The sequence below is a fragment of the Oryza brachyantha genome, chromosome 6, assembly GCF_000231095.2.
Source record: "Oryza brachyantha chromosome 6, ObraRS2, whole genome shotgun sequence".
NCBI lineage: Eukaryota > Viridiplantae > Streptophyta > Magnoliopsida > Poales > Poaceae > Oryza > Oryza brachyantha.
The window spans coordinates 6,995,726-7,021,993 of NC_023168.2; the positions used below are offsets into that span (position 1 = coordinate 6,995,726).

The 26,268-nt window shown below is 43.4% G+C and overlaps 6 protein-coding genes across 6 annotated transcripts; 4 read left to right on the top strand and 2 right to left on the bottom strand.

Moving 5' to 3' along the window:
- Positions 1–1,315: 1,315 nt before the first annotated feature.
- LOC102709750 (protein MICROTUBULE BINDING PROTEIN 2C) lies at positions 1,316–4,287 on the top strand. The gene is made up of 5 exons (XM_015838256.2): positions 1,316–1,591; positions 1,688–1,756; positions 2,145–2,504; positions 3,242–3,460; positions 3,968–4,287. The coding sequence occupies exons 1-5, from the start codon at positions 1,460–1,462 to the stop codon at positions 4,115–4,117; spliced, it is 930 nt and encodes a 309-aa protein (XP_015693742.1). The 5' UTR covers positions 1,316–1,459; the 3' UTR covers positions 4,118–4,287.
- A 448-nt stretch (positions 4,288–4,735) lies between these two features.
- LOC102710031 (classical arabinogalactan protein 11-like) lies at positions 4,736–5,413 on the top strand. Its single transcript, XM_006656823.3, has one exon. It carries the CDS (start codon positions 4,818–4,820, stop codon positions 5,202–5,204), a length of 387 nt encoding a protein of 128 aa, XP_006656886.2. The 5' UTR covers positions 4,736–4,817; the 3' UTR covers positions 5,205–5,413.
- Positions 5,414–11,398: 5,985 nt separating this feature from the next.
- LOC102710313 (nuclear transcription factor Y subunit B-9-like) lies at positions 11,399–12,145 on the top strand. The gene has a single exon (XM_006656824.2). It carries the CDS (start codon positions 11,399–11,401, stop codon positions 12,143–12,145), a length of 747 nt encoding a protein of 248 aa, XP_006656887.2.
- Positions 12,146–16,714: 4,569 nt separating this feature from the next.
- Positions 16,715–19,042, top strand: LOC102710600 (probable L-type lectin-domain containing receptor kinase S.7). The gene has a single exon (XM_040525017.1). The coding sequence runs from the start codon at positions 16,715–16,717 to the stop codon at positions 18,836–18,838; it is 2,124 nt and encodes a 707-aa protein (XP_040380951.1). The 3' UTR covers positions 18,839–19,042.
- A 757-nt stretch (positions 19,043–19,799) lies between these two features.
- On the bottom strand, positions 19,800–20,552 carry LOC102710884. Its single transcript, XM_006656826.1, has 2 exons — positions 20,331–20,552; positions 19,800–20,222 (listed from the first exon to the last, which is right to left on the bottom strand). Exons 1-2 carry the CDS (start codon positions 20,550–20,552, stop codon positions 19,800–19,802), a joined length of 645 nt encoding a protein of 214 aa, XP_006656889.1.
- Positions 20,553–24,039: 3,487 nt separating this feature from the next.
- Positions 24,040–25,274, bottom strand: LOC102711163. Its single transcript, XM_006656827.2, has 2 exons — positions 24,625–25,274; positions 24,040–24,500 (listed from the first exon to the last, which is right to left on the bottom strand). Exons 1-2 carry the CDS (start codon positions 25,272–25,274, stop codon positions 24,275–24,277), a joined length of 876 nt encoding a protein of 291 aa, XP_006656890.1. The 3' UTR covers positions 24,040–24,274.
- Between the last annotated feature and the right edge of the window lie 994 nt (positions 25,275–26,268).

Consider the following 26,268-nt stretch of genomic DNA (forward strand, 5'->3'; position numbering starts at 1 on the left):
TGTTTTCCAAATTAAGAAGCTCTTGTACAAAGGATTTTCCTCCAAACTTGAACAACAGTTCCCTTGATGTGTCCTAAAGAATTAATTCTCCTACGAACTCAAGTTTCATCGGTGTCAAATCATCATTTCAAAGGATAAATACGTACCATACATCCATTCATATGTAAATCCTCCGTTTGTTCATATCTGTTGTTTTCGCTGATTATTATCATTTTTTTCTCAGTTTTACACTTATACTTCTTGAACTGCTAAAAGGTATATTTTTCTTTTTACAAAGAAATATTCACAAAAAAATTTATCATCTTATATTTCTAAAATAGATTTTAACTCTATAGTCGAATAACTGTTAGTCTAGTATTGGAGTTGGATCTACCATGGAGGCTCAAGCCTACACCACCATAAGAGTCTCCACTAAATCTCTCTTAAATTTTATATTAAAGATCAATGGAAAATGGTCTAAAGTTCTATCTATTTTATTCATACCCTTATAGCAAGTTCAATAATATAGCCAACTACTAGCTCCAATTTATCTATAGCCAACTACTAGCTCTAATTCATCTATAGTCAATATAATAGCAAATTCATAAAATAGTTATCCAATATAATAGCAAATTCATAAAATAGTTATCTATAAAACATATACTACTATGTCTCATCTATCATATACACACTGCGTCTTGCAATCCGTGCTATAGCTGGCTATAAATCTGTAGTCCACTCATCGTCCCTCTCATCTCTTATTTCCTTAAAATATGTTTATAGCTAGCTTATAGTCTGCTATTATACCTGCTCTTATAATTGTTTGCTAGATTCAGTATGTAAAGAAAAAACAAATAATCTTTATTTTCATGTAGGAAATGAAAGCAGCCTAATCGGAGTCATGCTCGTAAAAAGCATTGCAAATCATGATTGCAGCAGCATATTTAATATCATATAGAAGCAGCAAGCATGGTCTCAGTAATCAGCAGTGGGCCCACACACCAGTGGCACCTCCTTTCCCTTTACCAAAGCAGTTAAAGCTTACTTCCCTATCCTATCTACAGAATAATTAACATTTCGCCACTCTTAAAAATAATACTAATATATTTATTACTGGACCAATATATCATAGACATATAAAAGCCCATATGTTATGGACAAACAGATTATAAATATGTTAGGTGTCATTTCATATATTATGAATAAATAGATAATAAATATGTTAGATGTCATTTCAAGTGGCAACAGTTAAATGGCACACCACAAGCGGTCGGAATCCAACGTCTCGTGGCGTTAAACCCACATCTCCATTCCCCAACCACTCCCCATTCCCTTCCCTTCCCTTCCCTTCGACCTCGAGGAATCAAATTCCCAAACCCAACTACACAAATTCCCAATCCATTTATTTCTTTCCCTTTTTTTTTCTTCTCCGTTTCCGTTTCGAGTTCGGGTCGGGATTCGAAACGAGGAGGCGGAAGGAATGCTCGACCAATCCACCAGGCCGCCGGAGACGGCCCCCGGCGGCGATGGCGGCGGCGGCGACGGGAGGAGCGTGGATCGGGTGTTGTTCAAGAACCTGGTCGAGATGGTGCCGCTCGTGGAGTCGCTCATGGTGAGTTTTCTCCTCGCGTCGGCGGGGGCGGGGCGGGGCGTTGTCAGCGGAGCAGATCTCACCGGCGTGGGGTGTTTTGCTTTGGTGGGGGTGCAGGACCGGAGGTCGAACCCGTCGTACTCGAGGCGCGCGTCGATGGTGTACACGCCGGCGCCGGCCAAGAAGGTGGCAACCCCGCTTTCTTTTTTCTTTCTTTTTTTCTGTTTTGGATGGTGCAGATATGGTAGTTTTGTTCTGCTTTGCTATAGTTTTATATGCTTTTTTTTTTTCTGAATGTGAGTGGTTTATGTGTCAGGGTTTAGTAGTTAGGATTTGCTAGGAAATTTCATGTTCATGCTAGTATGATTTTTAGAAGTAGATCTTGCAGGGTTATCAAAGTTGATCATTTTGCTTTAGGTAGCACTGTTGAGAAAAGGGTGTCCTCTATTTCAAAAAAAGAAAAGGGTGTCCTAGATCGGTCTGTTCTGTTCTTTGTCGAGCATGAACACTCCTGTTTGCTTTTCTCTTTGATTTTCATAATGATCGTTCCAAGATGGATGCTTTCATCTTGTAGAACGCGGATTTAAAAGGTGCAAAGTCACCGCAAAGTGTGTCGGTGAAAAAGAGGAGAGATCCTGGAGAGACGGGCAAGAAGAGCACCACGGATTCCAACGGTGAGAATGGCACCGTTGCGCCGATAAGTCTGTTGGGAGGAGAAAATAAACCCAAGGACAAGGATGAGATTGTTTTGCTACGCGACCAGATTGAAGAGCTGCAGAAGACACTTCTTGAGAAAGAGGAAGCACTGAAATCCGCTGAGAGTTCGGTGAGTGAGATGAATGCATTATATTCGACTGTTGATGAGCTGAGACGCCAGGTCGCCGAGAAAGAAGCACTGATCAAATCTACCAATTCTCAGTTGCACAATGCAAAGGTAAGTTGGCAGCCCACCTGCCACTGCATTTTGTCATATTTTATACCTGTAAACTATTATCCTTCTTTTCTTTTCTTTTACCAAATGCTTATTTTCCAATACTTCCAATTTATTGTGATGATGCTCATTCTGATCTCTAAAGAATGTCGGAATGCTTTGTTTTGCCTCTGGAATTACAAAATAAAGAAATGAATGAGATGCTTAACTACATTCTAGATGGTCACACCACAATTATTTGCTATGTTTATTTCGGAATTCAAGAAATCAGACAAATAACATACCATAGAGCAGTTGCTTGGGCAGTTGTGCCAGTAGTACTTTATGTTCTTGCATTAACTCAATTCTGTTTCTGAGCTTTGTTCATTCATTACCACATTTGTTCTTTTCATATGTTATCCTAGAATTTGCACAATCACTATTTAGATTTTTTTCAGCGATGTTCATGGAAGTATTTAAATTTATTACCTTTACTTTTTAATATGATTAGCTCATGTATAATTATAAGAAACAATAAAAATGTGCACACTCAAGCTTTTGCCATTCAATTTAATAGAACATGTATTCTTCATACAAAGTTTTGTTTGCTTGTCAATTTACGACCTTATTGGTCACCTGATAATAATATGCTCGACCTTGGTAAAATCATTTGTGCTGACAGTTCTCTTGTGTTAAATATTTGATTTAGTGCTAAAAGCCTGTACAATCATGTAACATGTTTGTTCTACTTTCTTCTGTAGATTATGCTTGCAGACAAGCAAGCATCATTAGAGAAATTAGAATGGGAGGTGAGGACATCAAATAAGAAAGTAGAAGATCTTCAAGGGGATGTCTCTAATATGGAATTTGAGATAGGTTCATTGATGGCATTATTTGAAAAAATTTCGGAGAACGTTTCAGGTGATCTCCAAGATGGTAGCTTGCCATCATCTTATGAATTAGAGTCACTTCAATCAGCGGTAAGTAAACATTCTTGATCTATGCCTTCTGACACTACTTCTTGACTGATGCAAGTTTAACTAGAGACCCAAGTTCATGTATCAACACTGCTCTATGCCTCCTAGCTTTTTACTAAGGATAAAGTTGCAATGTAGCATTCACTGTAAAATTTATGTTAGGTGTGGTAATTAGCTTATTTGAAAATATTGTTACCATGCTCATGGTTAAAAACAGTGTTCTCTGTAAATAATCATGTAAAAGTTTTTAGCCCGAAATCGAGTCGTATTGGTGTTTGAAATTTGAAAACCATGATATATGGTTGATATTTGGGTTACCCAAGGAAATCCATTTACAATTTATACTAACATTATAATCGGATCAAATTTCTGGAGATATGTAAGTCATTTGATTCTACAAGTTTACTAAGGTGGCTACCCGCAGAAATTTTGACTTGATGAAGACTGACGATTTTCGGCATTGAATTTTGAGCAGTCACTTGAACTAAGCATTACACGTTTTTATGTCAGAGCGAAATCGACAAGATTGAGGTTGAGAAGATAGAGCAAGAAAGGGTTACATATGCCGGAGCTCTTGCTGCAGCAAGAGAGAACCCAAACGAGGAGCATCTGAATTTAGCTGCAGAGGCACGGTTAAAACTGCAGGTCCTTGTGCTATGATGCGCCAAGTGCATATTCTAGTGTATGTATGATAATGTTGAATTGCTGATGTAATTATGTGTATGTGTGCTTGATCGAGTTTATTCGTGTGAGACCGTACTGACGGTAATCGATCAAGCACTAGAAACTGGACACTTATTTAATTGGGGATAATGTTTATTCAGTTCTGAGCTCTCCATTGTCAAATCAGTGAACTTGTAGGCCTCCTTTTCTGATAACCACCTGAAATATATAATCCCAGACAGTTGCTGATTTTATTTTTCATACTCATTGTCCATGGTTGAATGTACTCTGAACCTTTGATACAAAATGCTCCTTTGGGCTTGATAAGTGTCACGAATCTCTGGGCCTAAATAAAACTGCCTGTCCTAATGAAAAACAAAAAAGCCCAATAATTCCATGATTGCAGCAGGTGTACAAATGGGTCACTGAATGCATGCACCATCTACCCTCAAGAGTGCCTCTGCCTTTTCAAAATTTGGCGCGCAACAGCCGGGGAGCCACCGATCCTCTCCTCCAGCAATTCTCCCGCGAGTTCCTCTCATCCTCTGACCCCCTCCCGGCTGCCACCAGCCTCCCTATAAGTTTCTCAACTTTTCACCTTTCCAATTCACCCCCCACGAAGTCAAGGAAAAAAAATCCTACACCCCCCCCACCTTCGCTGTGGCATCGCCATCAGCCATCCCTAACCAGTAATACGATGTCGCGTGCCACGATCGTCATCCTCTTCTCCATCCTCGCTTTTGCCGTCATTAGTGAGGCGGCACAAGCCCCAGCAGAGTCGCCAAGGGCATCAAATGGCGCCACCCCTGCCAAGGCACCGGCTACTATCGCACCGGCACCGAGGAAGGCCGGACCACCACCCACCGCCGCCACCGCACCGACCACTAAGAGCTCTGAGGCACCTGTGGTTGCTGGGAGCGAGGCATCCAGCCCCCCTGAGCCATCTGCTGCCGTGGCAGGCCCCACCCCCGATGGACCTGCTGCTGATGTGGCCGACGCCGATAACTCAGGTGCTGCTGCTCTCCGAACCGGTGCTGCCATCGCCGGCGTAGCTACTGCCGTTGCCACAATCATCTTCTACTAAGATGCCATACAGGGAAACGTGGAGTGTCCTGATGAGACGTTAAGGTGGACAACAAAAGGACGCATTACTCATCGGGAGGGACACAATATTTCTTGATTTTGTTCATTTCACTTGCTTGTGCAAACATTTGGGGTCGACTATTCAGCTATTGAATGCATTTGACTGATAACTGATTTTTATTGTGACGTGGCTGATGGATTTTTGCATTATTATTACGTTTCATTAGTTTTTTTCAATTAATGAGACCTAATTAAGTAAGCCACTGCCTAATTAAATAAGGTACAATGCTGAACTTGAATATCAAAAAACTTCAAAACAAGGAAACTTTCATTCAGCACACTAATCAAATCAAAACATTCAATCGGCGCTTCCGCACGATGAAACTTTCAAATGGTAATTTTGGATGAATAAATACCTTTCAATTTGACACATGGTTTCAACCTGATTAAGCTGATCCAGCTGACATTCAAAAACTTTTCAAATAAAAACATGACCTTCCTATCTGCAATTTTTGAGAGAGTTCATTTGGATCAACGGTTTAGTGGAACCGAGATAACAACTCTAAGTGACAATGCTTGTAAAGAGATGAATTGCAAGCTGTTCAGGAATCAAACGAGCTAGAGCCCTACAACTACAGGCAGCCAAGAACCCATCAAAGCCATGGGCCCAATAGCAGCCCACAATAACCCCAAGGAGAAGAAAAAATACAGTACCTTAGCAGGATCCAGGAAGGACATAGGCAAGCATAGGTAGCCATCAGTGCCCATGCAACGATACTCGTCTCCTTCTCCCCCACCTAAGAGCACTCACAGTGCACCTATGTGGCGCACGGCTCCAGCTCGCCACGTAGGTGCGGTGGCTCCAGCTCGGCTTGCATGTGCGCTCTGCAGAGCCATTCGCCTCCTAAGGAGGATACCACACCCTCGACGTGAAGCCGCGCGTAGAGCTGCTGAGCTCAAGCTACGAGCCGCACTGTAGAGTCAACAATCTCTGCGCGTCGCCTCGTCCAGAGAGGAGGCGAAATCTCATCCCAATTCTTTAAGTCTGCTCCCTCAGATTTGCTTGGGCTACCTACACTGTAGGTTAGGTAGCCTATTCGTGGTCTGGGCTTGGGTGGCACATGAGAGAGTGCGCCCCATAGTGCATGCCCTAACGCATGCACCCCTAGCCCTCTTCTCATGATGCCCTTGTGCCATAGCCGACCACAGTCCTACTGTCCACTGTCACCCACACGTATATGTTGTCTCAGCTTCAGTGGTAGCAGCTGTTCGGGCTCCAAAGGGAAAGGGGGTCAAGCCCCAATAGCAACAAGAGTAGGAGGGGTCCTAGATTTGAGCTCTGGCGATGGAGGAGGGATAAGGGCTTAGGAGTTCTACGGCGGTAGCCTATTCCTCACAGGATGGGAGTCGATCCTCGACAACGGCAAGTGAGTGAAGCTCAAATCTCGGCTCTGGATAGGATATACTTCCTCCGTCCCTAAATGTTTGACACCGTTGACTTTTTAATACACGTTTGACTCTTCGTTTTATTCAATTTTTTGTCAAATATATAAAACTATATATGCATAAAAGTATATTTAATAATAAATAAGATGATATAAAAATAATTATAATTATGTAAATTTTTTGACTAAGACGAAGAGTCAAACGTGTATAAAAAAATTAATGGCATCAAACATTTAGGGACGAAGGTAGTATATTGAAATTTTGATGGTGATGGAGACAGTGCATAGGAACTAGAGGGTGGAGAGGAAGCAGTTGACATGACAATGTTGTGTTCAATATCAACATTGTGGCTTGGCCTGCTTCAAGCCATCCACTACGTGTAGTGGGCCTAGTGGCACATCTCTCTGAAGGCGTTTGGTGAACATCACATCCTCGTTTGGCCTCTGCCCCCAATGAGCTTCCGTTCTGCCCCTTCCATGGCATACACACTGATACACATATGCTCTTCTTCTTTTGGCTTGTGAGCTAAACGAGCTGTCTCGATCAAGCCAACAAACGAGCCAGCCTTTTAGCTCGTTTGGATCATCAGAAGAGAGACATGCTAGGCTGAGCTGAGCCAACTCAGTATCCACCCCTATACGGCACCAATACATGGTACAACTAGGGTCCAAATCAGTAAAAAGACCCAATGAAATGGAAATTTTGTTTAGTAATTTTAGAGTACTTGAATAGGTACTGAGAGGTATCAAAGTTTTAGTGTAAAATTTGGTACCTCTTAATATCTTCTCAGGACTGTAAAATTGTTCAATTTTGTATCTAGGTATATCTCCACCTAGTGCTAGCACCACGCTGGATCGCATCACATACACACATCCCATCTGTATGGTAACTTATTGACATGAAAAATGGTTTTACCAGGAAATATGACCCTACAATAGTACTTCCTCTATCTCCACAAAGAATCAAAATTTTAAAATAAATCTAAACAACTCAATGTCTATACTAATCCCTAAAAGTTATTTTTAAGTATGGAGGGAGTAGATGGGACTAGGAGCATTACCAGCAGGTACTTATTACCATTGTCATCTTATAAATAGAATATGTGAGGGAAAAATTATTCCAGCACATATTTCGTTCCATCCTTAAAAAATAGAGTATTATTCAAATTGAAAAGAGAAACTCCAAATATGAAGTTTCTCTCTCCTCACCCTATATCTCAACATCACATCTCAAGAGAAGCGAGTAAAAACAACATGAGAGAAGTTCATTACAAAATATTAATAAAACATATATGAAGGATGAAGTATTAATAAAACATATATGAACTAATAAGTCTAGCTTAGATTGTTATCCAAACGAAAATATGGATAATCAAATTTGAATGGTGGTGTGAATGCTTAACTAAAATAGAGTTGGTAGGCATAGAGAGAGCCCCTCAAACTTGCTAAGAAAAAAAGACCAAGACTACAACCACTCGAGGTATCAATACAGTGCACCTAGCACCTTTCCATCACTGCATCACTTTCAGCAATATAGACACATGTGTAAATCAGTCACAAAGACAATTTTATTTTTTTTATTTTTACTTTTAAAAACAAACCATCCAAAAACTTATTTTTAAACCAAAATCTTTTGACCAATGACCATACTAGTCCAACTCATAAAAACATAAATGGTTCTAGTAGTCTGACTCATCAGGGTGATTGTTTGGGCTTCAAACGAAAAATAATTTTTGAATATTTTTTTCTATATATACTTGGCGATCTAAAAGCTAAGTCTGAAAAATAAACTATAGTAAAACCCCCTAAATCAATTTTAAATTTAAGGTTAAAAATTTAAATTTTAACTTATAAACATAAACAAAAGCGAAAAGATGGGAGTGGCTTAGTTGTCATGGGAATAAAGCTGAGATCCCACATTTTCCATCCCAGCTACCAACATCTCTCAGGTCTCACCCAGTTGTTCCAGTTGTTTGATTCACTATCAGCAAAGGCCACAAGGCCACCAGCTAATCAGCAGAAGGGGCAGCACACAGATTTAGCAACAAATAAACCATACTGGCACATTCATGTGATACGCATTTTTATCTAGCTACCAATGCGGTGGAATTATCTACCATAGATGTTGGTTGGACGATCGATCAGGTGTCATTCGTTTTTGGATGGTTTTAAAAAGAGGAGAAATAAAAACCGATGATCTCTCACATAATTATTTTTCACCTTGGTGACTCCATTCCGAAAGGAGGGTTTTGTACACTACTTAACTATTACGCTTATAAGACAATTTAAAACTTTGCCCTTAAATCTAAAGTTGATTTTAGGGTTTTGTTCATCAAATTTTATTGTCCAATCTTGATTTTTAAATCGCTAAGAATACATATATAAAAAATTTATTCATAAAATTATTTTCCATTTCCAATCACCCTTTATAGGTGCAGGTGTATATATAGGATGGTCTTGGGACCCAAACAAATATCCTAAGCCAAGACCTATGTATGTGAAAAAAAAAGAAAAAAAATCCCACAAAACAAAAATACATTATTAATATATCAATACTTTTAATCAATTCTATACTTGTGCAAATGTTATATTTGTTGTATTTTAAAAAAAGATTATACAGGTTGGACCACACGTACTGAAAATGTTGTACACGCACATCCAACCAAGCAAGACAATGGCGATCGATGGTCGGAGTCCCCAATATATGCCTCCACCGTCTTCCTCCTGCTGACGCTCCTCTCTGCGTCAACCTTGTGTCCGGTCGGCGCAAGCCACAACAGCAGCGGGCTCAGAGCCGCCATGAACAGCGCCGACCTTCTCACTCCAGAGGTTGACAGCTCCGCCACCAGCAGCATCGCTGCTGTCCTCGCCGTCGACAGGCGCAGCGGCTCCCGGCTGATGATGCCGTCGGCCGCGTGCGGATACCCGGGCCGGCGGACATGAGCGGGTGCCTGCCTCTCCTTCGCCAGCCTTGTTTTCTCAGACGGCGACGTGGAGGAGCTGTATGTACCACCACCGGAGCTTGAGCTAGCGGTGGCGGGCTCACCGTATTCTGCCCGGCCGACGACGTACGTGGTGGAGGCGTTCGCGTTCCTCCCGACGTTCACGAGCCTCGCCGCCGACGCCAAGCAGCGCCTCCTGCTGTACCACGCCGTCCGGGAACGAGGCGCGGGTGACCAAGACACTCAAGGACACGGACCACGTCGCCGTGCACCAATTTAGCCATGTCACTCTCGAGAGTAATTTGATTACTCTAGATGAATCAAGCGAGTGATGATTTACCAACTCATCCATCAATAAAACATGGTCAGTGATAAGTTGGTTATATCCCAGTCCATCTCATCCCTAGAATCAAACACATCTTAATCGAATGAGACAATGCTGATTTGTCAACCCGAATAAGTAATATTTCTAGTTTAAACTTGGTGGACGAGAGAAAACAAGAAAATAGGATGGGAGCGTTCGAAAGGCGCGCTACATATATAGCTATTCCGCATGTTGCGCATGAAATAGCACGATCGTGTGTGCACATGTATATATATATATATATATATATATATATATATATATATATATATATATATATATATATATATATATATATATATATATATATATGTGTGTGTGTGTGTGTTTGTACAAGAATTTGTGCAGGGATAGAGTGAGGAAATCTATAAGTCTATTCCATCAGCATCAGCGTAAGACAAATGGATACAATCACGATGTTTTGGCACTCTCAATGAATCCATTGGCTGGTCTGGCCCGAATTAAAATTTTCTCAACCCCGAAACATTTTTCACACGCCAGAGGTACCCAACATAAAAAAAAAGTCAAGTGTTCCTGCTCTATCATCACACGCCAGCAAACCCGGACATTTTTCAAGGGTCAACGCCCGTTAGACCCTCCACTGATTCTATGTACTCCGTAGTATATAATATTACATTTCATATGATGCCCTAATTCCACGTTAATTAATTCCAATGTTCCAGGTACGTTTCGAAACAATATTGGTTGACCATAAAAAGGATACTTTTTTTTTATCGAAAACCACTCTCCTAAACAAATCAACGTAGTTACGTGTAGTACTACAAAGATAGAGCTAAATATAACATTTTAATCAATATATATAAATATAGAGTTACATACGTTTCTTTTAATCTAACACAGCAAAAAAAAATTTATTAGTCTTCTTTATTTTTATTCACTCTATGCAATAAATTTTTCTTTATATGCCACTCTAAGTCATTGTCACACTCCATCTAATTCCTATCGTTTTGTGCAAACATACCATCAAACTTTTAAAATTTAACTAATTATTTTAAAAATATTTAGTTTAAAAATACTATGACAAAATGTATACATGAGTCATAAAGATTACGTTAATAAAAACAATCATTTATTCATTTCTTGTTTATATTTTATTAGAAAATCACGCTCAAATATTTAATTAGAATATCACGTGATCGTAACGACAATAATTATCCAGCTGGATGTGGCGCATATAGCAGCAACATTTCTCTTTCATCCCCTCTATCTCCTCTTAGTCATTATATTTTACTCGCGTGACGACGAAGAGTGTGGGCTAATAAAACCTTTGTAGACGCTCTAATGGTGTTTTATTAACATGTTACTATGTTAGATATTTCTTAATTTTTTCTTTCTAGTACTTTTAATTCTAGAGAGCAAAGGGGGAACAACCAAATCTCTATATAAAACCACCACTCTCCATCCCCAAAGCCCTAACCCCGAAATGGAGCCCGCATTTGCCAACGGAGGCCCGCCGCCGGAGCAGCAGCCGGCGCCGGCGATGGTGGTCCGGGAGCAGGACTGCCTGATGCCGATCGCGAACGTGATCCGCATCATGCGCCGCGTGCTGCCGCCCCACGCCAAGATATCCGACGACGCCAAGGAGGTGATCCAGGAGTGCGTCTCCGAGTTCATCAGCTTCGTCACCGGCGAGGCCAACGACCGGTGCCACCGGGAGCACCGCAAGACCGTCACCGCTGAGGACCTCGTCTGGGCCATGGACCGCCTCGGCTTCGACGACTACGTCCCGCCGCTCGGCGTCTACCTGCGCCGGATGCGCGAGTCCGAGGGCGGCGGGTCGGGCGCCCGCGCCGGTGGTGGTGACCGCGCCGCCGGCTCCGAGGTTGTCGTCGCCGCGCCACCGCCGCCGGCGCCACCGACGTCCGAGGTCGACGCGTTCCTGTACGCGCAGGCGCCGCGGAGCATGTACGCGCCACAAGCTCAGCCGGTGGCGGTGCAGGGGTACCCCGTGGCCTTGCCTGCTCTTCCCGGCGGCGGCGGCGGCGCGCCTCACGTCGTCGTCGGCGGCCAGCACGAGGTGTTCGGTGGCGTGCCGGCACCAGTGGCTCTCTACTACGGAGGAGTTCCGTACGGCGAGGGCAGCAGCAGCCGCGGGGGCTGCGCCGCCGCCGACGAGGGGAGCTCGTCGTCGAGCGCCTCGCCGGCGCCAGTCGGCCCCAGCTACCAGTAGCCGATCAAGTTAAACTTCCCGGTGATCAAAACATCATAGATTCATATGTAATAAAATGATTAAAATTAAGCTAGCTTAAGAGCACTACTGCTCTTGATTAGTCGAACTCCGTTCATATTCCCATCGTTGCCTAGCTAGAAGAATCATTTTGAGCTCGACTTAATCTCATCGTATTAATTCATCACGAGCGTTTCGTGGTGATTAATTGCCAAGATTAATTAACTACTCCAAGGGTGACGCTAGCTCCCTCGCGCATGCAACTTGGGCCGGCCGGAGAGCTGGAAGAGACGTCGTCGTCATGCGTGCTCACTGAGCTGTGTCGGTTAGCTCTTTGCATCAGTTGTGGCCGCCATGAATGATGGGTTTGGAGCTATGCATGCAAATAAATATGCAGCAAACGCATGGAAAACGATCATCATGTGCAGTGTGGTATATACGTACGTAGTGGAGGTAGTCTTGACCGGCCGGCGATGGCGTTTTGCGGTAGCTGGAGGCTGGAGATAGAGGAAACGACCGCCATGACGCACGCCGGCCGTCGACGTCGTCGTCGTCGTTGTCGATATCGTCGGTGCCGACTGGAGTCCAACGGGCGCGGCGACGTGTCGCCGCCGCCGGCTTCCACCTGGCCGGCTGGGCTGCCGCGTCGTGATGCTGACGTGTGGGCCCTCTTGCTTGATCGCCGTTTCTCCAGAGCGCAAGGTCAACTTCCTCTCGCACATAGATTCGTCTCTCTCGAAACAAAACCAGATCCATTATACAGGTATAGTGGCGGTCGCTCAGATATATACCTGAAATACATCTGTGATGGACATCATCCTAGTCCCCAGATTCACAGTTATCAAAAGACCACGGTGCTATTTCAGGGGAGTGGATTTTAAACCCTCGAGGGAATGTCCACTCGTTTATTACATGTTATCTAAATAGTTATTAAAAAATTAAAAAAAATTATAAAGATAGATTAATATAAGATATATTACTACATAAATATACAGGTTCAAATATGACTTCTATAATCCATAATAAAAATAACAAATATGACTGTGAGTATATGTATACTATTCAGAGTTCAATTTGTTATTTTTGTTATGGATTGTAGAAGTCATATTTAAATTTGCATGTTTGTATAGTGATATATCTTATATTAATCTATCTTTACAATTTTTTTCAAATATTTTATATCTATTTGGATAGCATACAATAGATGAGGGGGCATCCCCTCGAGGGTTTAGAGTACTCTCCCCTATTTCAGTACTCACGAGTGGCACGTGGCAGCTCGGCGGCCATGGCACGAGGATCCAGTGGGGATGATAACAAGACTAGGGGATCCGACAGATCGAGGTGGTGGATAGGACGATAGCTCAACACACTAGAGGAGGTAGCTACGACGATGGCAGCGAGATCCGGCCACGACGATCCCGAGGAGGGCAGCTTGCGGAGTTGGTGACAGTGGCGAATCAGGCCGTGGGACAATGGGAAGGCCATGTCCGACAGAGATCGACAACGGCAAGTCACGTGGGGTCTGGTGGCAACGATGACAACGGCCGGATCCGACCACGGTGACCGTGGGAAGGTCATATCTGGTGAAGGTGACGATGACAGTGACGATGGTATTGACGGAGACGACGAGCCAGTGGCCGACGCTAGGATGGAGGATTAGACGACTTTTTTTGTTTTTTGGATTTTTTTCTAGATTTTGTTGGAAAAGTTATAATTATAGACAATGCTCTTTATCCACTGCTTCAAAGAATCGACTTCCATTTTTGAGAGTAGCGGATGACACCGTGGTCTGCAAAAATAATTATTTATTTACAGACGGTTAGTTCATTAGTTGTGAAAACCGTTAGTTTTTGGATGCCATTGCTCTTAGGTGGCTGGGATCCCCATTTGCAAAAAGCCTTTTTTTTTTCTGGCATAGCGGTTGTTTAATCTTACGATTGTAGTTGTGTATATATTATAGGTCGTTTAATTATTAATTTTCTCCCTAGGAAAATGCTAGGAAAAATTCAACTGTATTAATTCTCCCCTTCTCTGCGTCATCGACGATTTTTGTCAGCATCTCTTACTTCTTGATTAAACATAGTATTATAACGTGAAAAGAAAAAAAAAGAGAGAGTGGCTTTGTGACAGGATATCAAGTAAAAATCCAAATACTAACTCTATCTAAATTTATCTAAATCTATAGTGCTAAGATATATCTAATTTAGTTCTAGGTTTGTTTATTTTGAGATGAATGGAGTATATATTGAAACACCGGCACTCACATGGTTTAAATTGTTTCAACATTGCGTTTACAATCATGTAACGTTCCAAAGTGTGTGATATCGAACACAATCCCATAGTTTAGATGCCATGTTGGGTATAACATGTGTGTGTTCAAAATACTCTCTCTGTTATGTTTTGATTTTACTTAAATTCATCCTTGTATCAATAAATAGGTTTTATATATGTCTAAACCCAATTGTGTCTAATATACATATAGAAACAGTCAGAACACTTTTTAGTATTTCTGCATAAAAATACTTCACTAATATTTTTGCACACATAATGGTTGCTCGAAAACTAGAAAGGTGGGGGAAACGGCAAGAAATTAAACTTACCTTACAAACCGAATGTTGTTAAAATTTTGTTGAAGGAAAACAATGAATCAAGCGTGTCAAGTACAATGAAATATGGTAGAAGTTTGGTAAATTACAATTTAATATTTTAAGAAAGAGAAGTTCCTCTCGCTTTACAAGCTGTTTTTCTTCAATGAATTGAACTTGTCTCGTATTTTTCTTGCAAACATCATATTCTATGTTGGAAGTGAGGTATGCATTACGACTTGACTGATAGAACTAAACTATACATGGCATGGTGGCAATTTTCATGACAAATAAGATTTTCAATTTTTAATAAAAATATAAACATCAGGGTTACGTTCTTTTATCAGCTTATCCCAGATTATTTCTTATTTTTCGGACACACGTTCTCCGAACTGCTAAAATTTATATATTCATTATCTCACTTTTCTAAACTATATTTTTAATATATAGTTTATACCATTAAATAGCTATAATAAGTCAAATAATCTTTTTGCATCATCTTTCATCGATAACAGAACACATAGCGTCCAGGTCTTCTGATTGCAAGTCGAAGCCTGAGGACTGAGGTAACGATCTACTCGCACTGTCCCTTAATATATAATAGATTATGCTATTTAGTTTTGTTCAAAAATATAAATGAATTTGTGAACCCGACATAATACTTTGGCCCCGTTTTAGTTCCTAAAATTTTTTCCCAAAAACATCACATTGAATTTTTGGATATCTAAATAAAGCATTAAATATATAGTATTAAATATATGTAAACATTAAAACTAATTACACAGTTATGGAGGAAATAGTGAGACGAACCTTTTAAGCCTAATTAGGACGTGATTAACCATAAGTGCTACAGTAACCAACATGTGCTAATGACGTATTAATTAGACTCGAAAGATTCATCTCGCGGTTTTCAGGCGGAATCTGAAATTTGTTTTGTAATTAAACTACGTTTAATACTTTAAATGTATGTTTAAAGTTTTGATGTGATGTTTTTTAAATTTTTTTGCAAACTAAACAACGCCTTTGTTCTCTGTATCAACTTTCACATACCAACTTTTATACTATTTTGTTCCTCACCAACAAACTTGTATAACTCTATTTGCTAACTACTCTTTTATAACATGACTTGCACTTTTATTATTCTCTTAATTTTATAAAAAAACTATAGAATCTCTTGTATACATATATAGAAAGGAGAAATTGGACATTATGTCATTTCTAAAATAGGATTTTGCAAATATATCACTCTACGTACTGACGCATTTAAAATACCACTCTAAACACAAAATCATTAATTATTTTGCGATTTCGGCCATTCCTCGGTCTTTCGCTGGCCTGTGTGGCAGCCGGAATCGTTCCACATTTTCCGACACATGTTTGCTCGGGAGTCCGAGTCCGGACATGAACGTCAGATCGGACACGGTGGTGGCCCCATCCACCGACCAACCAACCAGACTCCCGTCCCCACCTGTCAGCCTCATCCCAATCTCGATATGGCCCCACCTCTGCCGCGTACAGTCACCTGCTCCCCGCCCCGACCGTTACGTTCAAACGCGCCAATCCGACCGTTACCCACATCTAAATAATTAAAAAAACTCTGGTTCGATTCCCTCCGCAACCGGCCGGAGCAAGTACTACCTTCGCGCCCCAAAATAAGATAGTTTTTCAGTTTTTATATAATATTTTAATTTTTCGTTTTATTTAATTTTTTTAATAATATTTTTATTATTTCTAGATAATAAAATATAAATAATATTTTATATGAGACTAATTTTTAAAAAATTTTAAATAAGATGAATAATAGATAAAAAAAATAAAAAATAAAGTTATTATACGAGCGAGGCAGTAGCCAACTCTGCTCGTCGTGTCCACCCGCCGAGCCGACGCGACCCGCATTATACCACCTCGGAATCCCACGGACACCGCGCGCCCCCACATAATCTGATAATCCCATGTCCCCGATCCCATTCCCTCCCCGCCACCACCCATGGCAGCTCCCAGCCTCCTCGCCGTCCTCCTCTTGCCGCTCGTTCTAACGGGTTCAGCGGCGGCGAGCAGCAGCAGCAGCAGCAATAATGTCAGCTTCGACTCGGCGGCGCTGGCCTTCTCCGACCTGACGCTGCTGGGGGACTCGTTCCTGCGCAACGGCTCCGTCGGCCTCACGCGCGACACCGGCGTGCCGTCCTCCTCCGCCGGCAGCGTGCTCTGCAGCCGCGCCGTCGCGTTCGGCACCGGCGCTGCGGCGGCGGCGGCGTCGTTCGCGGCCAGGTTCTCCTTCGTCATCGCCAACCAGAACGCCGGCTCCACCGGCGGCGATGGCATCGCCTTCTTCATCTCCCCCGACCGCGCCACGCTCGGCGCCACCGGAGGCTACCTCGGCCTCTTCAACTCCTCCTCCTCCTTCTCCTCCTCCTCCTCTGCCGCCAGGAGCAGCAACGACTCCGCCGCCATCGTCGCCGTTGAGTTTGATACGATGCTGAACGAGGAGTTCGGCGACCCGAGCGGCAACCACGTCGGGCTGGACCTCGGCTCGCCGATGTCCATCAACGCCGTCGACCTCGCCGCGTTCGGCGTCGTCCTCAACAGCGGCAACCTCACCACGGCGTGGATCGACTACCACGGCGGCGACCACCAGCTCCAGGTGTCGCTCAGCTACTCCGGCGCCAAGCCGACGCGACCTGTCCTCTCCGTCGCCGTCGACCTCTCGCCGTATCTCAGGGACGCCATGTACGTCGGCTTCTCGGCGTCCACGGAGGGGAGCACGCAGCAGCATACCATCAAGGAATGGACCTTCCAGACGTTCGGTTTCCCGTCGGCGACCAACTCCTCCTCCTCTTTTTCCAACGCCACCAGCAACGCGTCCGTCCCCGGCGAGGCGACCGCCGGTGGCGCCGCCTCCCGCAAGAAGAGGTTCGGGCTAGCCGTGAGCATCCTCGGCCCCGTCGCCCTCGCCGTGTCGTTCGTCTTCTTCGCCTGGGTGTCCATCAAGAAGCTGATAGAGCTCACCTCCCGGAAGCATGCCGGCATCCTGCCGGAGCTGGTCAAGGGGCCGAGGAAGTTCAGCTACAAGGAACTCAGCGCCGCGACCAGGGGATTCCACGCGAGCAGGGTGATCGGCAAAGGCGCGTTCGGGACGGTGTACAAGGCGGCGATGCCGGCGGGGACGGCCGCCGCATCATCCGCCGGCGCAACAGCCTACTACGCCGTGAAGCGGTCGACGCAGGCGCACCAGAGCCGGAGCGAGTTCGTCGCCGAGCTCTCCGTCATCGCCTGCCTCCGGCACAAGAACCTGGTCCAGCTGGTGGGGTGGTGCGACGACAAGGGCGAGCTGCTGCTGGTGTACGAGTACATGCCCAACGGCAGCCTGGACAAGGCGCTCTACGGCGAGCCGTGCACGCTGTCGTGGCCGGAGCGGTACACGGTGGCGGCCGGCATCGCGTCGGTGCTGTCCTACCTCCACCAGGAGTGCGAGCAGCGGGTGATCCACCGCGACATCAAGACCAGCAACGTCCTGCTCGACGGCAACCTCAGCGCGCGCCTCGGCGACTTCGGCCTCGCCCGCCTCATGGACCACAACAAGAGCCCCGTCTCCACGCTCACCGCCGGCACCATGGGCTACCTCGCGCCGGAGTACCTCCAGTCCGGCAAGGCCACCGAGCAGACCGACGTCTTCAGCTACGGCGTCGTGCTGCTCGAGGTGTGCTGCGGCCGCCGCCCCATCGACAAGGACGACGCCGGCGGCAAGAACGTCAACCTCGTCGACTGGGTGTGGCGCCTCCACGGCGAGGACCGCCTCATCGACGCCGCCGACCCGCGCCTCTCCGGCGGCTTCGACCGCGACGAGATGCTCCGGCTGCTGCTCGTCGGGCTGAGCTGCGCGAACCCCAACTGCGACGAGCGGCCGGCGATGCGGCGCGTGGTGCAGATACTGAACCGCGAGGCCGAGCCGGTGCCCGTGCCGAGGAAGAAGCCGCTGCTGGTGTTCAGCTCTACCGCGTCGATGAAGCTGCAGGAGATCGCCTTTGCCTGCGGCGATGAGGTCCGCGGTGGCCTCCCGGCGGCGGCGGCCACGTCCCCGAAGTCTGACGGCGGCGGCGACATAGAACGCTGACACTGATCATCACTGAAGCAGAGGAAGGGCTAATACCGCGTATGAATTACTACTACTAGTGTGATTCTTATACACGAATGAATGATTGATTGAATTGCTCTTGTGATGTGCTCATAAAGGGGAATATAGGTAATAATCCCCGCTGTTTGTATGAGTTTTGAAATAGTACTTGTACATCTACCACTGCCAAGGTGTGTTTCAGCATACAGTATATTCCAGACATCTTGTGTGAGATATTGGTCTTTGCTTCTCCAAACTTCGAAGGAGATTAAGATCAAAGATCTGTGACGGTTCTACTAATTTCTTCTTGAGGATCATATTCCGTACTACTTCACATTTTCTTAATGCTGTGAACTCAGTGCACAATTTACTTACACAGTCGTTCTTTCGCTTTTGCTTATGGTTATAAGTCAAAATTTAAATTTTTAGCTTTAAATTTAGAATTGATTTTAGGGATTTTTTTAATCAAAGTTTATTTTCAGTCCATGCTTTTGAATTGTCAAAAACACTTATATAAATTTTTTATTTACAAACTATTTTTCGTTTGCAAATATGACATTAGGCTTTAGAAAAAAAAGCCAACATGTGTTTACTTTTTTATGTCAAGGTGTGAAGAAGAAGATAACAACGTAAAACTTTACAAATTTGAAAAATGGATTAATACGATTTATTCAAAACAACTTCTGTTTATGCTTGTAAGCCAAAATATAAATTTTTAAGCTTTAAAGGATTTTTATGATAGTTTATATTTCAGTCTTTACTTTAGATCATTGGGAACACGTATTTAGAAACAAGTATATTCATGTTTATAAAAAGTGAAGATAAATACATTAGAGCCTGTAAAAATGATGGATGTTATAATTATTTCAGTTTTGTATTGGTATACGTGGAAGTGTGGAACGACGGAAAAATGAGGTCTGCTTGAGGGGGAAATGGAGAGGGATCGAGCTAGTAACATCTACTACACCACAGGTACTTCCGTGCTCGCCTGTGCCGCCGCCGGCGCGCCGTCCTTGGCGGCGCCGACGCAGCAGGAAGGGCACAGCCGGTGAAGATTCAGAAGGTCCACCACCTCGTGGCGGTCGGAGGGGCACCGGTTGCTGTGGATGAAGAAGTGCAGCAGCAGGTGGGCGACGAGGTAGGCGGCGATGACGGCCACGACGGCGAACACGAAGGCCGACGTCCTCACGTTCCGGCAGCTCCCCGCCGCGAAGGCGCCCAGGAGGCCGAGCAGGTCCAGCGCCATGGCCGCCTGCAGCGCCCGCAGCCTGTACCCGTGGAAGCTGAAGGTGCTGCTTAGCAGCAGCATGGTGATCATCAGCGACGCCACGAACGCCGTCGCGTTGCAGAAGAAGAACATGTTGTACCTCACGGGGTAGTGCGCCTGCATGCATGTCAACGTACGTCGTCAGATCACGGCCAGCTCGCTCAACACAGTTCTTAATTCATATGAGCAGCCAGAGATTAACGCTGGGACGGACTGGACGGACACCTGGAGCACGGGGTCGCCGGCGACGTGGCCGTCGGCGTCGTCGGCCCAGACGCCGCCGGGCGGGCTGAGGCCGGCGTTGTAGGTGACGGTGGCGGCGAGGATGGCGAGCAGGAGGAGGCACTTGTGCATCCGCTCCAGCAGGCCCTTGCTCTGCGGCCGCTGGTCATGATGCGTCGACGCCGGCGACGAGGAGTTTGCGCGCTCCGGCGCCGCCTCCTCCATGTTCAGTGGATGATTTGAAGCCATGTAGTAGGTACAAATGCGATCGATGATCCAACAATGGTTAAAGCTGTCTTAATTAGCTAATTTTTCGCAGGCTTTATGGTGCATACGTTCTGATTTCTTGTGACGTAGGGGTTAAGGGAAGTACTAGGTTCTGAGCTACCAATTTTGCTTGAGCATTTTGCAGATGATGAGGCATTAGCTGTGGAGATATGTCTGGTTCTAACTTCTAAACAAGCCAGGAATATCCTCTCAGGTGCATAGAACGCATGACTAGTTAGTTCTAGACAAGCCAAGAATTTTGGGAGGCTCTGGAAAAATAACAAGTCAAAACTTGAGATCCGGGAATACCTTAAGATCCATGGTCGGTTTGCCACTAACCCACAAGTCCCCGTCGATCTCTTCTCCACGACCAACTAGGTGACACTTGCGTGGTTTAGGGGAAAACAGTTTTTAGCACACGAGTGTACTTGCATGTCATCTAAATAGTTATTAAAAAATATAAAAGAATTGACAAGATAGATTAATATAGTTATATCACTTCATAAACATACAAGTTTAAATTCAACTTTTACAAGTTGTAGAAAAAAACAAATAAAACTGAAATTAACTATACGCATATTCATAATTGTTTTTGTTATTTTTGCTACAACTTGTAGAAGATGAATTTAAACTTGTATGTTGGTGGAGTGATATAACTCATATTAAACTATCTTTTTAAATTTTTTTTATATTTTTATGACTATTTAGATGATATGCAAGTAATAGCTGTATATACACCCGTGTTCTTAAAAAAAACTGCCTCTCATGGTTTAGGTACTAATAGTACCTGGGACCTGGGACCGGGCCGGCGTATATCTCTGCCACTTAAAAGCGCTGTCAACCATCCTTCCTCTTATCACACAGCACCTCTCTCCCAAGTAGCTCACTCCATCTTTAAAAACTGAAATGAAAAACACTCCCTAGCCTGAGAAAACCGAAAAAATATAAATGTTTCCCCTCCCTGAAAAAAAACAAAAGAAAAACAAATGCTCTATGCCATGTGACAACCGTATAATAACCCCACCGCTTCTCTACACGTGCAGTATATCACGTTCATAAGAAAATCAAAACAAATAAACAACTTTGGTTTTATACTCGATCTATCTATACGTCTATTCCTAATAGACCCATAAAATAATCAATATTATATTATACTTAATGTTCCGCGCTACTACCGTGAGCCCGTAAAGTGCAAGCTTGGATTGTTGGTACTTTGCACAATGGACAATTCTACACAAACTCGTCCTTTTTTTTTTTTTTGTGGTTTGCCATCGGCACATGGTTTTTCTATAAATCACCCGAGTGATTTTTCTTTAAAACCTTACAAATGTAACTGCAGTATAACTATAGTGTAATTATAATGTAAGTAGTATGTAGCTATGATATAACGTAACTAGAATAAAATTTCAATTTAAGTAGAACTAAAGCTGCGGGATTTTTTATTTTTATGAAACTTATATATTAGTTATATACTAGTTATATTAGTAACTATATATACACAAGTTAAATCTCAACTATACTATATTTATACTACAACTACATTCAAGTATTTTAGAAAGTTACTCAGGTGGTATATATAGCCACTCGACACATAACCAGCAGGTAGTTCTAGGAGGGGTGCCAAGAAGATGATAGAGAAAAATGTCAATTTGCTTAAATTTTTTTGTTAATGCCACGTGTTGTAGCTCTGTATCAGGAGAGGAGAGTTGCAGATGGAATCTAAACCCTCGAGGCGATGTCCTCTCGCTTTGCGTTATGAAAAATTAAAAAAAACCAAGATATATTAATAGGTAATACATCTCTTGACAAACATATATACATATCAAAATTTGACCTCTATAAGTTGTAACAAAAAGAATAAATTAAGCTCTGATTACTTACTATGTATATATTCATATTTGTTTTTCTACAACTTATAGAAGATTAATTTAATCTTACATGTCTCTGTAGTGAAGTATCACACATTAATCTTTTTTATAATTTTTTTTATTTTTTCATAACCATTTCGATGACATGCAAAATACGGTATATCCCATTGATCGGTTTAAAAGAGTTTCCAGTTGCAGCCTTCCATCAGAATTTTCTCCGGTATTAGTTAGTGTTGTTTCTAGAAAACAGTTTTAGTAAAAATATAATGCCACATCTTTTCTCCACTTGAATTAAGGTTGTCAGTATCCCAGTATGTATGATAGTATTTTTTAGATGCTATAGTCCTATCAAACCAACATGATACGGATCCTATCTAGTATCCTAATTTTTTACTATTCATTTCGTGGTATTAGTATTGAAAAATCAATATTACAGGGTTCGATTTATACACCACAATACTTTCCAAAAATTGATAGAATTCCAATGGTATAATTTATTTCAAGTGAGGTTGCTTCCTCTCTTTTATTTGTATATGTAAATATGTCTATATATCTTATATATCCTCTTTGAAGTAGGAAATTCATTGAGTTTTAGAATTTATTAGGGACAATTTCATTCCTACCTTGATTTTCAAGTCTAATATTGATTTTACCCCTTCTTTTTAGGGTTTTCGTTTTGACCCTCTTTTTTTATCCGAATGAACCGTTTGCCCCTATTTTAGATAGAATTTATGTTGACCGTTAGTTGACCAATATATTTAGTTTAAAAAATAAAAGATTTAATTCCCAAAATAGTTGATGACGAAATTATCCCTGTTTAAAAATTATAAGTTTTTAAACATTTGGAATAATAATATATTGCTTTTGTATATTTCTATGAAACTTATAATTTTTTAAAAAAATTTGACATAGTTTTGAAACTCTGTCAAAATTTTTAAAAAATTATAAGCTTTTAAACATGTCATTTGAATTAATAATATATTGCTTTTGTATATTTTTATGATTTAGAACAGATGGTAACAACACAAAGAACTAAAAAAGATCAAATTGATATTCTCATGCAGGGACAAAATAGTCATTTAACATATCATTTAATACAGTTAGTCCTTTCATCCAAAGGAGGGGTAATCGGTTCGTTCAATTAAAAAAAATAAGGACAAAAAACGAAAACTATAAAATCAATATTAGAATATGAAACCGAGGCAGAAACGAAATTGCCCCAATTTATTAAAGTTTACACGGGCGACTTGGGGGTACTGCAATCAACGGGCGAGAATGTGGGTTACAGGGATCACGTGGACGCGTGCTTTCCTTTTTTTTTTTTGAATGTAATTTGTTTTTTTAGGGAAAGGGGGCAGCCACCACGCGCGATAAACCTATCGGGATAGCGGTAGCTAGGTAGTCGTGTCCATATGGATAATGACTTAAAAATAGAGAAAATGTTGGAGGAACCACCGAAGCACAGTTCTTACAGTTCGTTCTGAATGGGATAAATTAGAGCATGCTTTTATTATTGGGTATCTGGAAAACCCTGAACCAGATATGGCAGCATCTGAGTGCTGAATAGTCATTCCGTAGTTATAATTCATTTTTACAGTCAAGATAGATATGTATTCACCCAAACATGGTACTATACTTAAGCATGAAAAAACTGCCCGGACAGATTGGAGACAAAAATAATAATAATTTTCATGAGCCGAACAATGTTAACGATGAATGCACGCCTGCAAAAAGCTTATTAATTAAGGAGAAATCAAATTAAATCTGCCGGAGTGGCAGATCGACGCAACGATCGAGCCGGTCGAGACGAGATCAGACGTCGTCGTCGGTCGGCGGCGCGGCGGCGCAGCAGCAGCACCTCTGGTTGCTCCCCGCCGCCGCTTTCTTCTTCCTCTGGTTTGCGCGGTCCAGGTCGCCCTGCGCCTGCTGCGCCGCCTTGTCCACCACCTCCCTCGGCACCGGGCACCAGTTGCGCGTCGCCAGGCTCAGCATGCACGGCGACGTCTTCAGGATGAACTCGCACATCTTCTCCAGCACCCTGAAATTAAAGGCCACACGATCAAAATCAGTTCGTCGCCATCGTTAATTCATGCGTCCTGATCACTGATCGCAATGCAAGATTCATGGCGTGCGGGCGTGCAGCTGGTGTGTGCGTAGCGTACTCTCCCATGGCGATGACGCAGAGGAAGGCGACGCCGGTGATGACGATGACGTAGATGCAGGAGGACATGAAGCGGGTGGAGCCGGCGATGTAGGCGCTGACGAGGCTGGCGAGGTCGACGAAGGTGGCGAGCATCAGCGTCACCACCTTCGTCTCCGACCGGTAGAAGCGCTCGCTCATCAGCAGCACCGAGATCACCAGCGACGTCACGAACGTCGTCGCGTTGAAGTAGTAGAACGTCTTGTATCTCCCCGGCGACACGTCGCGGAGAACCGGGTTGCCGGCGAGGTGGCCGTCGGCGTCGTTGCTCTGCCAGAAGCCCCCCGGCGGGTTCAGCCCGGCCTGGTACGACATCGACGCCGCCACCGTTGCCACCACCATCAGCCACCCGCGCATCTCCCTGAACCACCTGTTCCGCGCCGCCGCCGGGTCCTCGCTCTCCTTGAAGATGATGATGCCCTGGAACGGCGCCGCCTCCGCCGCCGCGCTCGTGCCCCCGTGCGGCGACGGCGTGATCAACACCGGCATGCCGCGCTTCACCGTGGGGGTCAACTCCAGGCCCGCCAGCCCGCCCGGAGCCACGTCCGTGACGGGGACGGCGCGCGGGCGGCATTCCGACGACGACGGCGACGCCTGACGGTGGCTCGACATCCCGGCGACCGATCGAGTTCAGAGCACTACGAAATGTCCTGTGTGTCGTTTAAATACTCGGCGCGGGGTTTTGTGATTATATTCCCTTCTCTTTTTAACTTTAACACTTTTGATTTTTGGCCTACCTAAATCATTCGTTTTATTTTAAAAAAATTATATAATTGTCAATTACCCCCTCCGTTCTATGATAGCGTTGACTTTTTAATACACGTTTGACTATTTATCTTATTCAAAAAATTTACGTGATTATTAATTATTTTTATATCATTTCATTTATTATTAAATATACTCTTATATAGCTTTACATATTTTATAAATTAATTTAAATAAAACAAACGGTCAAACGTGTGTCAAAAGGTTAACGGCGTCAAACATTTAGAGACGGAGGTAGCATATCGTTATTATTTGACTCATTACTTAAAAATTATAATAATGTATAATTATGTATATTTATGAAAATGTTAAATAAGACAAACAGTGAAATATAGAAAGTTCAATGATATCAAAATGGAAAAACAGCGGGTGTATATGCTTTTCGTAATGACGTCCATATTAAATATGCATTGTCTGCCGTGCAAGCAAACAAGCAACGAGCTTCTTTGGTGAAGACGACGAAAGGGTGCATATATGCGAATTTCTAAGTGGCCAAGAAAGGAATTTTTCCAGTTATTCTGTATGAACAATTATGCGTTAATTCGATCTATCTTGTACGTGCTAATCTGCCGCCTTTCCAATTTTGCTTTGTTTCGATGTCACCACTGCGCGACGTTAAGTATTCCTCATTGTAGTGAGTAATATATCTATCACTCGTGGATATATATGAAGCACGTTGCCCTAGTGAATTTAGAAATACTTTTAAAAAAGCTCAACGAGAACAATATAGAAATCATGTGCTCGTAATGGCGCCTAAAAGACGGTATTTTAAGCTCTATATATAGCGGTCAGTGTTAACAATTTTGGAAGTGCAAAAGATCCAACACAGAATTTCAGAATA